The 13603-nt window shown below is 35.3% G+C and overlaps 1 protein-coding gene and 1 long non-coding RNA gene across 3 annotated transcripts in view; one reads left to right on the forward strand and one right to left on the reverse strand.

Moving 5' to 3' along the window:
* The window catches only part of LOC127846437 (Na(+)/citrate cotransporter-like), a 45254-nt gene that overhangs the window by 16582 nt on the left and 15069 nt on the right, over positions 1–13603 (forward strand). For both annotated transcript variants that reach the window (XM_052377685.1, XM_052377694.1), the window contains exons 2-4: positions 2020–2169; positions 10320–10435; positions 10998–11125. In XM_052377685.1, coding sequence (XP_052233645.1) covers positions 2020–2169; positions 10320–10435; positions 10998–11125 — 394 coding nt within the window. The remainder of the gene's footprint in view (positions 1–2019; positions 2170–10319; positions 10436–10997; positions 11126–13603) is intronic.
* LOC127846807 (uncharacterized) lies at positions 15–6514 on the reverse strand. The gene is made up of 3 exons (XR_008033687.1): positions 6051–6514; positions 2003–2150; positions 15–478 (listed from the first exon to the last, which is right to left on the reverse strand). It is a non-coding gene; the product is annotated as an uncharacterized LOC127846807 (long non-coding RNA).

Below are 13603 nucleotides of genomic sequence, written 5' to 3' on the forward strand. Positions count from 1 at the left end.
ACAACAAGTACCAGCCAATTGATTAATTACACAATAAACAGGAAATCATCTTGATGCATTACATATACAAGCTTGATGCTACTGTTTAGAATAACACTGTCTTACTTAAAAATGATCACAACACAGTGTTTTACATACTTAGTTTTTTTATTACTAGTTTAAAATTGATTTCCATGCACTCGTCGACATTGCCTTCTTATTGTAAATTTTACAACACTCTGACTATTTTTGAAAATCTGATCTTCATAACAACGTATCTGATTTTTGTATACAGACAGACATATATAGAATCTTCACAGTTATGTAAAAGTTCACGTATGTTCCATCCAAGAAAATCAATGCACAATGTGTTGTATCTTTCTTCCTTGGAAACTTTGATAGTGAAGGAATCACTCCTTTGTTGATTTCTGAAATCTGTCAGATTTGCTCTTGAAAAAAGAATGGCTTGTGTGATGACAAGCTCTTGGCAGAACAGCTTCTAAAAACGGAAAACCAACAAAAAAATTAATCTTAACAATTGATAAATGATGCAGACAATTTGTAAATGTCCTGTTTTTTTGTTTGTGCTGATGTCGAACAATCCGGAAGATTTGTTGCAAAAGATTTTGGTACAAAAATCCAACGGTATTAGATTTTTTTGGTTTTAGGCCTAAACTTTATATAGTGATATGTAACCTTTTGGGATATCGGCAAAGTGCGAGCAGACGAGGTGTAAATAATTTTACAATAAGCATAAATACTAAAAAGTTTAATCGGAATATCGTTAAATTTTGTGAATAAACGTGTTTCTGATGGAAAACAACAACAACTTACCAGAATATTGCTCATGATTACACGTAAAACTGCTTTTTGAGAGCAAATGGAAAATGCGTCACGAATTCAGTCAAGTAAACAGTAGGGTTGCGTTATTGAAATACCGCGAGAATACGGAGAGAATACAGATGCCGATAATGTTTTTATTTTTTTTTTATTTTTAATCAAGCGTTAGTGATTTGTCAGGATAATAACAACAATAAGATATCGAAAAGATCAAAGCAAATAAATTCGAAAGAAATCGGGATTCAGGCAATACATTTTAGACGGGTTATGTTTACTGAAATTGTGTGTGGAAAAGACTGTCACTATATGTAGTGAACCAGTCTATGGCTTATACCCACTGAATGCCGGGAAAAAGGAAACAGGAAGTGTAAACAAACGGAGGCGGAACATGTATATGTAGCGGAGAAAAACATATAATGCGAGAATATTTAGCGCGATTCGCAACACAATAATTATGGCATTTGTAAACTTTTTCCTGAGGTATGCATTTACATGTGATTTAGCATGTGTCAAAGTGTTTTTTTTTTTTTTTCAAGGACATAAAAAGCATCGCGAAAATATATGACGCGCAACGAAAATTTTTGAGATGCATCCCTTGTCTATTTTTATGTCTAAATTTCCATATGTATGAAGCGGTCGACGCCCGCCGCTTCGCCGCGGGCTTTTGCCCGTATGAATATTTGTATCATTGTCTTTCGTATTTTGAAAATATTGAATAAGTTAAGGTTCATCATAATAATTTGTTTTAACCTACATTAAAAAAGTAAAAATAACAACGGGAAATGTATTGTACCACGTTGCTCGGCTATAATAGTTGGCTAAGAAGGCAAATGTATTTGATCCAGCCATGCTGGTTCTAGTCAAAGCCTTGCGCGAATATTGCTCAGTGTATGTATTTAAAGCAACATTAATTGGACTAAAACGGCCATCAAATATAACCGCTATATCGTTATCAGTGGCTAAAGTTAATCTCGCCCAGAATAGGTCTGAACAAAATCTGTCAAATAAAAAAACAACGTTAAAAGACTCTTGGGTGGAAATTTATATTGAGTATATTTATCAGATGAGAACTCATATTTCACAAGAAAAACGCCGCAACAACACAAAAACTATTCTGATTGATCCCATGAATCAGGTCAAATAATGATTTCGTTGTATAGAATTGTATGTGATTGCTAATTACTTTTGTCTGTGTTGTAGGTGTCAAAATGTGCTTACGCCGTCATCATCATTGGGGTTTACTGGGTGCTGGAGGTGATGCCAATTGCTGTGACTTCATTGATTCCCGTGTTCCTGTTTCCACTGCTGGGCATAATGCCATCAGCTGACGTCTGCAAAAATTACGCGAACGTAAGACAAAAAACATGAAATAAGAAATGAAGTAACACGTTTAAATTTCATTTACATTTTGGTATCGACATTTGAATACTGTGATACTGATTCCGTCAGTAATCAAAGCGCCGAAGGCTTGGAGTTGTTTGCTTTTGTGTTATCAGAGGGCACATTTTTAAAAGGGCACACAATAACAGTTTTGAGACTTGAAATATAAATTACACAAATGCGTATAAATAAAAAGGCATCAATAAATAAGCGAGGTAATTATACGAGTATGTACAATTTTATCAGGGCCGTACGCAGGAATTTTTGACTGGGGGGCCCAACCGCGGAGGGTGCGGGAAGGGTCTCCCCGCCATATTATTTTTTTATTTGGCACTATTCATGGTGAATTTTAATGCTTAACAACTTATTTTGTAATATAAATTTATGGAATATTACAGGTAAATCAGCACCTTTCTGAAGTCCAAAGCTTTAAACATTGGTGTGAAATTCACACCAATATTTAAAGCATTGAATTTCAGTAATGTGTGATGTTTGATGATGAAAGAAAGCAAACTTTGAAAATCTAAAACCTTTCTTAAGAAATGTATCATAAAATATGACTGACATATAACCATTTTCTCTTTGAATGCAAACCTCGTCTAAAGTTTCAAAGCAAATTCCTCATAAAATGTTTATAATCTATGACACAGTTTTACTTTCCCCATCATCAACACAGATAAACCATCAAAATCGTCTACAACTGCGACATAAGATTGGACCTTGACATTTTTCTATAATAACCGTTTTTCCGTAAGATTTTGACGGAACTATATAAGATATTAAGCTGATTTTTTGATATGTGACTCTACCTTCATGACTATCAGATAAAGTGTGAAATTCATTCCAAACCATTGATATTTGGCGAAGTAATGGGCCTTGAACATTAATTTTCATCTATAAAAAACGTTTTCATGACGTTTTGTTTCGAACTCTTTCTGAAATTGAGCTGATTATTATGCCTCCGGTAGGGACGCATATCGCACCGTCCGTCCGGTCGGCATTTCATTTTCCGAGCTTTTTTTCGAAACGCTTTAAGATATTGACCATATATTTGGTGTGTGAGTCTACCTACATGATTTACAGATGAAGTATGAGTTTCGTTCCGGTCCATTGATTTTTGGCGAAACTATTGGCCTTTGACTTAGACAAAGAAACTTTCCAGTTCCTATTAATGCCAATTAACCATATCACCTCTTAAATTGCTTCCAACATTACTTGTTTTTCACAAATTATTAACGTCAGCAATTTTCAGACCTTTGACCTCCTGTATCATTTGCTTCCATTCGCTGCTTGTCTTTCCTTTGCCAATTAAAAGACGTGTTGCATTAACCATCGATAGATGAAGCATTAAGGGTCACAGGGGGCAATTGACTGATCAGGGATGTGAATACAAGGCGACACGAAAACATTGCCTATGGGCTTATCTCCAATGGCGAGTAAACTACCCCTAATCCCATTGTTTATCAGGACAATAAAACACATCTCCCCCTTTGTATTGAGTGAAAATGTACTGTGGGTCCTTTTTCATGAGAGATAAATTGCAGTAGGCCCATTATTAAAACAAATTCTAACTTGACAGCCAGCTGGGGGGGGGGGGGCGGGCGCCAGGGCCCCTGGCCTGCGTACGGGCCTGTTTATTGCACCATCGTCAATTCGAAAACACGGAAAAGACCTTAAGGACAAAATGTTTTACCGTGGATATAATTCTAAACATAAATTATTTTTAATATGTCCCATGTCATTTAATTTTATGCGTATTATAAAGGGACTTTTCCAATTGAACCAACATCCGGGTTTATTGTAGCATGTGCATGTTCATTTATTATCAGGTTTATGTAAACTTGTCCTTGTGATACGATGTCATCAAGTGCTCGTGAGCTGTGAGAAGTCATGTGGGATGTTCTTTATGAAGATAAATCATCATTACCAATATAAACTGGTTCAACAACATATGAGCATTAAGTAAACATGTTGTTTGCTTTTCTATTTTTTACGGTTGGTTCGCATTAAAGACAATTAATTAAACATTACGACTTTACGTTCTTGATATGAATCTTGTTTTAGGAAAACCGGCTTTAATGCATGTGCGGAGGGTGTCGTCTCAGATAAGCCTGTGCAGTCCATACCGGTTGTTTAGGGATGACACTTTCCGCCAAACATGGATTTCCATGTATAAGATACTTCATTTCAATAAAAAATTACATACCCGCTTACTGAACCTGCTTATCTGGTACTCATCCTTTCTAACGTTATGCATGAGAATATTAAGAAAAAAACATAAAATTTTACAAAATACTTATTTGAAAGAATGGCAATTGATTTTTATGCTGTAAAAAATAATATTGATGGTGATTAATCCGTAACAGAAAACGGATGATCTCACGAATACCATGTGGATTATTTTGATATTTCTAATAATAAGAAATAGCACACATGTATTGATATATTAAATATGGCAACACATTAAACAAGCAGACATGATTGTTTCACATCTGCATACTGATACACACACATGTTTATATTTTTAGTTGTTTGAAACAGATAAGGTAAATGGATATTTTTAAGTACTATATGACTATGTTAATAAAAATCAGTAGCTTTTTTGTATATTTAATGTTAAAACAATGAGTTAATTGTATTTCAAATCTGTGTAATTGCAGGTACTGGTACAATTAATTTAAGCAGAAACTAATATCATTATGTACAGTTTTAAATTTCATATGAGCCCAAGCTCATAGCACGCTCTAAGGTTATGAGGATTATATACATACACATATACAAACACTCAAATAAACAAACACACCCAGAGAAAAAACAAATTAAGCTAGTCCAACTCGTGAACTGAACAATATTTATGGACTGCCTGATTAAAAGAGATTTTTTATTCAAAAAGACTAAGAACTTAATAAGTTCTTCTTTAGTTCATATTCTCATACGGCCTAGGCATTAATATACTGGTGTATTTTTTTAGACGTCGTCATTACAATTTCAAATTAAAACTAATTGAGCTATCAATTATTCATGAATTACAGGATATATTCATTACTTGCCAATTAGTTGACAACTCAATGATCTGTTGCAATGTATGTGATTATATTCTCCGAATATTAACATAATTGTGCGCATAGTATTTGTGCAAATCTTCCAATCTAATTGGGACTGATATTGGACTCCCATCGTAAGCATCTAGTTTGTCACATGACCTTTCATTTATGAGTCGTCATTAGCTTATACGAAAACTTATAGAGAATACTATGTAAGTGTGATTGTGTACTAAAATTTATCCCACGAGTGAAAAAAGGTTTACATTGCGAGGCTTGCCGAGCCTTGTAAGCCTTTCTGACACGAGTTGGATAAATTTAAGTACACAATCACACTAACACAGTATTCTATTTATCCTACAATATTGTTTTATTTAATTTATTCCTAAAATAACAGCAAAAACACATGAAATTAACTGAATCTTACATTGCGTAGTAATATTTATTGTGATCTTTCCTGTTTACGGAAATCGAAATAGTCCTTAAGAATTCCACGCAAAAGAAAAGTAACGGGACAAAATATCGCTATACGCCTCGATTCAATTTAATCAGCGTTCCAAATGTAACACACTTAAGTAGAACACAGACGGTTGTGTTCAAACTACAATTCTTGTTTCACCACTGTAAAAAAAACAAAAACAAACATGGCTCCCGCCAGTTTGAAATTTACAAAATGTGTAGACACATACCGTGGCTACGTGAAGCATGATTCAGCATTTATTCCCGCCGATATTGTTAATTTAAGTTTTTAAACAACTCTTCTTTTTACACACTTTATACTTACTTACAGAAAATTATTGTTCTACTCACCGAAGTTGTATAATAACCACGTCCATGTTTATTTTCGTAATTTTTAATATGCTTCCATGACGAGTTAAAATTCTAGACACATTTCTTCATCGCCATCCATCTTTTCTATTTTAAAGCACTGGATGTAAGCAGGCAATTCTTTGTGGATAGACATTCTTTGATCGACTGACAAAGGAACGACTAAACCATCAAAGAAATAACCATTTTAATTCCACATCGATTTCCTTCGAAAAGTTAAAGAACAATTCACTGACACTTTTCTTAAATTTAATCCATCAATTGTTCAACAAAACATCGCGTTATTCGAGTACATTCGCTTTTTAACTAAATCGGAAATGCAGTCTCACCAGTTTCATTCCAGTTTTATATCCAAACACTGTTTTTCACTTTCATAATATTATAGTAATCCATCGTAAACACACACACACACTCGTAAACTCGTTAAACGACTGCGTACCCAATGACCTAAATGACGCAATCAGGGGTGAAAGGCCAAAAAAAAAACTAGTCCCTACGTAATGTTCTTAAAATAAGTGTGGATGAAACCTGATATAAAACAAACTGTGGAGAAAACCTTATCTTTTCTTTATGAGTCGTATTTCTCTAAAATCATTTAGCTGTATGATAAACCTTTTTATCTCATTTATGACGTTACATAAGTTATGCTACATTCACTTTTAAATAAACATGTAAGAATTCGACTTCCTTGATCCAATCTATTAAATAGTATATACATAATAATTGGTGAGTATTAAGTAAAGATGAATGTTCTCATGTGTGCCATAGAAACACACACGTACGGGGCTTTCCCTCCAACATAACACAGGTTTAACAATTCAGCATTTGGGTTTTTGTTTACTACGCTTTATTTTTTTAAACATGAAAATCAAATATCTAGCATTCAAAAAGTACTGATCAAATAAATGCGTGTACAAATATAGACTGTTTGAAGATTTAATGTTTGCGTTTAATTATTATCCAATCGATTTGGCGGAAGTAAATGGATTAAAACCGAGATTGCCCCTGGTACACACTGTATATATCCTTAAATGATCAGTTATAGCATAGCCTTTTAACGAACGCACTGATAGCCCACGTTTGGCACTAATGGTTAGGTCTTTAGCGATAACGTGCTTTCTCATTTATTTACAAGAACGTCAATCGTAATCTACAGACTCGATACTTGTAAGTCAGATATATATATCTATCGATTCATGGCCTGTATTCCATCAGTTTCCTCGTTAAAGCTCTTTGTGACGTCAATGGTGCTATAAATCCGCCATGTCATATGTCGATAGTTGACATCCAATGACATCACTACAGTCGCTTTAGTTCGTTAGGGAAAAGCTGTTGTTTATATCTCAAGTAGTTCATTATAGTACCTTGCGCAAACATTATTTTTTAATTCACCAGATTTATGTATGAGATGTTTATGTCCGAGAACTATATATTTCTATAGTATTTGTGTATTAACATACATCTGCATATGGCTTACATTTTCAAACAAACTTATTCTTAATTAGTATTCCCAGTATTGGTTTAATATATAAACTTTAATACATTGAAGTAATAATCGATCATAAATGCATGAACAAAACATATTATTCCCCTTATTTATTGAATTGGTTTAAATAGGATGCAGTATATGCACATGCATGCCAATATTTTATATTTTTAAACTTTATCTTGTGTTAAAGTGGAAATAAGATTCATAATACATGTGAATCCTTTGATCAGTATAAAACGGCCAACTTTAAAAAAACGAATTACGGAACACTCATATAGCTTTTTCATTTTCCCGAAATACAGTTGTGCTGGATTCGCCTCCCTTAATGAAACGCATTGACAACGAAATATGACATTATGAAAGCAGAGAATGCACATAGAGACATAATGATGTTCACAGATAAATCGTCATGTTTATGTGTACCATATATTTTTTGAGTTTAATTTAAACGACATAAGGGTACACGAGTTTTTATGCTTTTAACAGATTCATAACGTTCCTACAGCACTTCTGTTTTCATTAAACAAGGACAAAAAACTATAATTTACGAAGGAATTCGATATACCCGGTTACCAGAACTTATCGAGTCCATTAATATCCCAATATCACAAGCGTGTTTGTTTTTATTGCATTACACATTGCACAGCACTGAAACAAATAGATATATCTATACTATGCGGAAATGTTGCAATTAGTATAAGATACTGCGCATTTAACATTAATAACAATACACGTATTTAAATAGATTTCTAAAATAGTTAGAAACAGGTAAGTGGATAAGGTCTTTAAGATCTTGTTCATTACGCAATAAAGTATCATTTTGCAATCCATATCAGCAGACCATGTCAGTACACTACTCATTTTAATATTGAATCTACATACGGGGAACACGTTTTATACACCGGTTTAAACGAGAGATGTATAGAGGGAACCGTCAGCGGTCGGACAGGACAGCCTCCAGGAAAATACATGCACTTTAAATATTTAAGAAAGTTCTCATTCAATTGTTTCGCGTTTCAACGCTTTATAATTTTCAGGGGTTTAAATCGCCAAAAGATGCATGAAATGGATACTTCAGAGAATGGTAAATGTTCAGCATTACTCTTTCCTCACAAATATCATAACTACCACGAACATTTGCGAATCTTTAACAATTTTTTTCTAATTATGTCAATTTACCAAAACGTGAAAAGTTCCCTTTTAATAGCTTGGTTGGTGGTATTGCAGTCACAGGTCGTTTGCAGGTATCTTAGCATGGAACTGTATGTGCGGGCGGTCGGGTCGATGTCGAGGTTACTAAAATATAAAACGGCTTTACATTCATCGTGGAAATCTTGTGTGTAGGAACCGAGGTGGAATTGCATAAGGGCCAGTCTCATAAGGTCAAAGTCACTGTTACCAAAAATAAAAAAAGTTTCTGCCGAATAACGAGCTTTTGGATTGAGTTGCTTTAAGTGCATTTGCAGTTAAGATACGTGCATGGTATTGGCATGTTTTGTGGTGTCTTAATTATTTTTCTGTGCTATTATTTCTTCAAAGAATAAAACACCGTTAACACATCAATAGTATGCATACATCAACAGGCATTTTTATGACAAGTAGTTACTGTTGTTCCACTTTTTAAAGAATGCACATTGATCGTAGCTCCGTCCTTTTTTATTTTGGATCGACTTACGTCACAATGAAATCTTTTTTTTTCATTTATTTAAATAGGATATTTGTTATTTCATCGAATAATTCTTTTGAACCCAGTAATATCAGTTATTTTTGCAGGCATTTCTATAATATAAATAAAGTGTTTGTTTTAGTTGGATATTTTTTAATTAGATGTGTTCTGCAAACAGAATAACGTGTCTTTAAAAGCAAACAATAATTGTATTCTTTGGATATTTACCTCTAGATACATGTACACATATATTGTGCAACTGCAACATGTAAGTAATTAGTATATGCTGATTTATTACCAGGTGTCTGATCGAGAATCAAAACAATATAGCTCTGAGTCATTATAAGCGATATCTGCGCATATGGCATTTATTTATAAATTCCCCCAAAACCACTTAATAAAAACGCGATAAACTAACTTTGCAGAGATGCAATACTGTGAGAGACTTTCATTGTATTTCATAACATTGATATTGTGACATTCTTTTCGAATTATATGTTAAGGTCAACAGATGTTCTTGTTTGCGTTTAAGAACATTTATTTTGATGCAGGATGTGTGCAATTGTGTGTATTGAAGCACTATAGAAAATACATATGTATCCAAACATTTAACCAACGGCGGTCATATTTAAATCTAAACAACGCGGATGGTACATCAAGTTTAAAATAGCACGTTTATTTGATCGCATCTAATGACACTGTTTTTATCCATATTTGGCTAGAGACGCATCGATGATCGCATTGAACATTAAAAAACACCAATTTTTGTGCAGGCTATTTATATTCGGATGTCACATATTTGCAAACACATATTTTATATGTTATTTTTTCATCACCTTTTAATATTTTTCAAGGGAAAACATCTTTTTACAAGACATAGTTTTTCTCTATCAATATTTTACATGTGGTCACCATTTGATATGATTTGCATGGCAAACGGCAAAGTTCACTTATGTTTTGCATAAGAAATTACAGAGCTAACTTATTCCTTTCATGGTGAATGACAACACTACTTAGTTTGTGAATGATTTTTCGAATTACATTAGTTCATTTATATTTTTCAGACCACATGTCAGAGCTCACCTTTGTTTTGCAGGACACGCTTATGTTGTTCTTTGGAAGCCTGGTTGTGGCAGCCGCAGTTGAGAAGTGGGACCTTCATAAACGTATTGCTCTAAGGGCCCTCACATTGGTCGGACCAGAACCGCGATGGTAGGTCAAACTGAAAAATGGACGTGTTAAATGGAAAACATTAAAAATATACTCATATTTACACTTCGTTATTTTACATTCCCAGAGCATACACATTTTACTTTTTTAAGTGTATTATTATGTATGTATATATATATATCTGGAGGTCTATATTCCCAATGATTCCGTAAAGGGAACAATTTTGTAATATTTCTCTAGGATCGGATTGTAAGGTGTTTGCACACGAACATTACTATTTTAATAAATAACGAGATTAACACGAAGAAGCTAGATACTGGGAAAATATATGAGTTAAAGGGAATTCCTTACCTTCTCCCTAGAGCGCTTCAGTTTAAACCTATTTATTTAAGCTCGAGTGCATAGAAAGCCTAAAGCTCATTTGAAACGCTCTTCAGTCCGTTTCCTGGGACTAGAACCACTACGTGCTGTCTATGTGGGAGATCAGTGGGCATCGAACCAGTGATCTCCCGATCGCTAGGCGGACACCATCCCCACTGCGGCACGGCGCCTTCAGGAGCTTTGTGAACACGGGTCTAGGGTTAAACAAATATTTATACTGCAGGCTGTTGCTCGGTATTATGTTGCCCACGTGGTTCCTGTCCATGTGGATGTCCAACACCGCAACGACGGCTATGATGATTCCTATCCTTAATGCCATCCTTATCCAAATGAAAGAGGTCAAGAATAAAGGTAAGAAATCAAGAATAAAGGTAAGAGGTCATTAATAAAGGTAATTATCCGCATTCATGTTTCCTTTAATTAAAATAAAAGCAATCGAACAAACATGGGTAAGCACGTCCAACTTAAGAGAGTCACAGTATTAGTAGGTATTTTTAGTTTGTTTTTTTGCATAACAAACATGGAGACCAAAAAACATATATGTAGATATGGGTACACAATTATAAAACAACTCGTAGACCATCATAAACGTTTAGAATATATCACAAGTATGGAAAATGCAAATAAGGCGAATTACACAATAATAATAATCAAATTCTTGGAATAGAACAACAGTAAAGATATATTCTTTTTTGAATTAACGGCGCAGTGTACATTTTGTGGTACGAGTAATTGTGTGGGCAGTTTTTCTTGTATTAACACGTTGTTAGTTTAAACCTATTTATTATGCCTACCTTCGAAGAAGGGGGGGTATATTGCTTTGCACATGTCGGTCGGTCTGTCGGTCCGTCCACCAGGTGGTTTCCGGATGATAACTCAAGAACACTTGGGCCTAGGATCATGAAACTTCATAGGTACATTAGTCATGACTCGCAGATGATCCCTATTGATTTTGAGATCACTAGGTCAAAGGTCAAGGTCACGGTGACCCGAAATAGTAAAATGGTTTCCGGATGATAACTCAAGAACGCCTATGCCTAGGATCACGAAACTTGATAGGTAGATTGACCATGACTGGCTGATGGCCCCTATTGAGTTTTCATGACACTAGGTCAAAGGTCAAGGTCACGGGGACCAGAAATAGTAAAATGATTTCGGGATGATAACTCAAGAACGCTTATGCTTAGGATCATGAAACTTGATTGGTACATTGACCATAACTCGCAGATGAACCCTATTGATTTTCAGGTCACTAGGTCAGAGGTCAAGGTCACGGTGACCCGAAATAGTAAAATGGTTTCCGGATGATAACTCAAGAACGCTTATGCCTAGGATCATGAAACTAGATAGATAGATTGATCATGACTGGCAGATGACCCCTATAGAATTTGAGGTCACTAGGTCAAAGGTCAAGGTCACGGTGACCCGAAATAATAAAATGATTTACGGATGATAACTCAAGAACGCTTATGCCTAGAATCATGAAACTTCATAGGTATATTAATCATGACTCGCAGATGATCCATATTGATTTTCTGGTCACTAGGTCAAAGGTCAAGGTCACGGTGACCGGAAATAGTAAAATGGTTTTCGGATGATAACTCAAGAACGCTTATGCCTAGGATCATGAAACTTCATAGGTACATTGAACATGACTGGCCGATGACCCCTATTGATTTTCAGGTCACTAGGTCAAAGGTCAAGGTCATGGTGACCGAAATTAGTAAAATGGTTTCCGGATGATATCTCAAGAACGCTTATGCCTAGGATCATGAAACTTCATAGGTACATTGATCATTGCTGGCAGATGACCCCTATTGATTTTCAGGTCACTAGGTCAAAGGTCAAGGTCACGGTGATCCGAAATAGTAAAATGGTTTCTGGATAACTCAAGAATGCTTATTCCTAGGATCCTAAAACTTGATAGGTAGATTGATCGTGACTCGCAGATGACCCCTTTTGATTTTGAGGTCACTATGTCAAAGGTCAAGGTCACGGTGACCCGAAATAGTAAAATGGTTTCCGGATGATAACTCAAGAACGCTTATGCCTAGGATCATGAAACTTGATAGGTACATTGATCATGACTAGCAGATGACCCCTATTGATTTTCAGGTCACCAGGTCAAAGGTCAAGGTCACGGTGACCCGAAATAGTAAAATGGTTTCTGGATGATAACTCAAGAAATCTTATTCCTAGGATCCTAAAACTTGATAGGTAGATTGATCGTGACTCGCAGATGATCCCTTTTGATTTTGAGGTCACTATGTCAAAGGTCAAGGTCACGGTGACTCGAAATAGTAAAATGGTTTCCGGATGATTACTCAAGAACGCTTATGCCTAGGATCATGAAACTTGATAGGTACATTGATCATGACTGGCAGATGATCCCTATTGATTTATAGATCACTAGGTCAAAGGTCAAGGTCACAGTGACCCGAAATAGTAAAATGGTTTCCCGATGATAACTCAATAAAACTTATGGCTAGGATCATTAAACTTCATAGGTACATTGATCATGACTCGCAGATGACCCCTATCGATTTTCAGGTCACTAGGTCAAAGGTCAAGGTAACAGTGAAAAAAAAACACATTCACACAATGGCTGTCACTACAACTGAGAGCCCATATGGGGGGCATGCATGTTTTACAAACAGCCCTTGTTTTAGATCGATTGCCTACAAAGCCTAATGCTTATTTGAAACGCTCTTTAGTCCGTTTCCTAGAACTAGAACCAGTACTTGGTGTCAATGGAGGAAATCTAACGAATGCTCCCACAGTGGGTATCGAACCCATGACACTCGATCGTAAGGCGGACACCACGTTGTT

The sequence above is a fragment of the Dreissena polymorpha genome, chromosome 1 (genome assembly GCF_020536995.1).
Source record: "Dreissena polymorpha isolate Duluth1 chromosome 1, UMN_Dpol_1.0, whole genome shotgun sequence".
NCBI lineage: Eukaryota > Metazoa > Mollusca > Bivalvia > Myida > Dreissenidae > Dreissena > Dreissena polymorpha.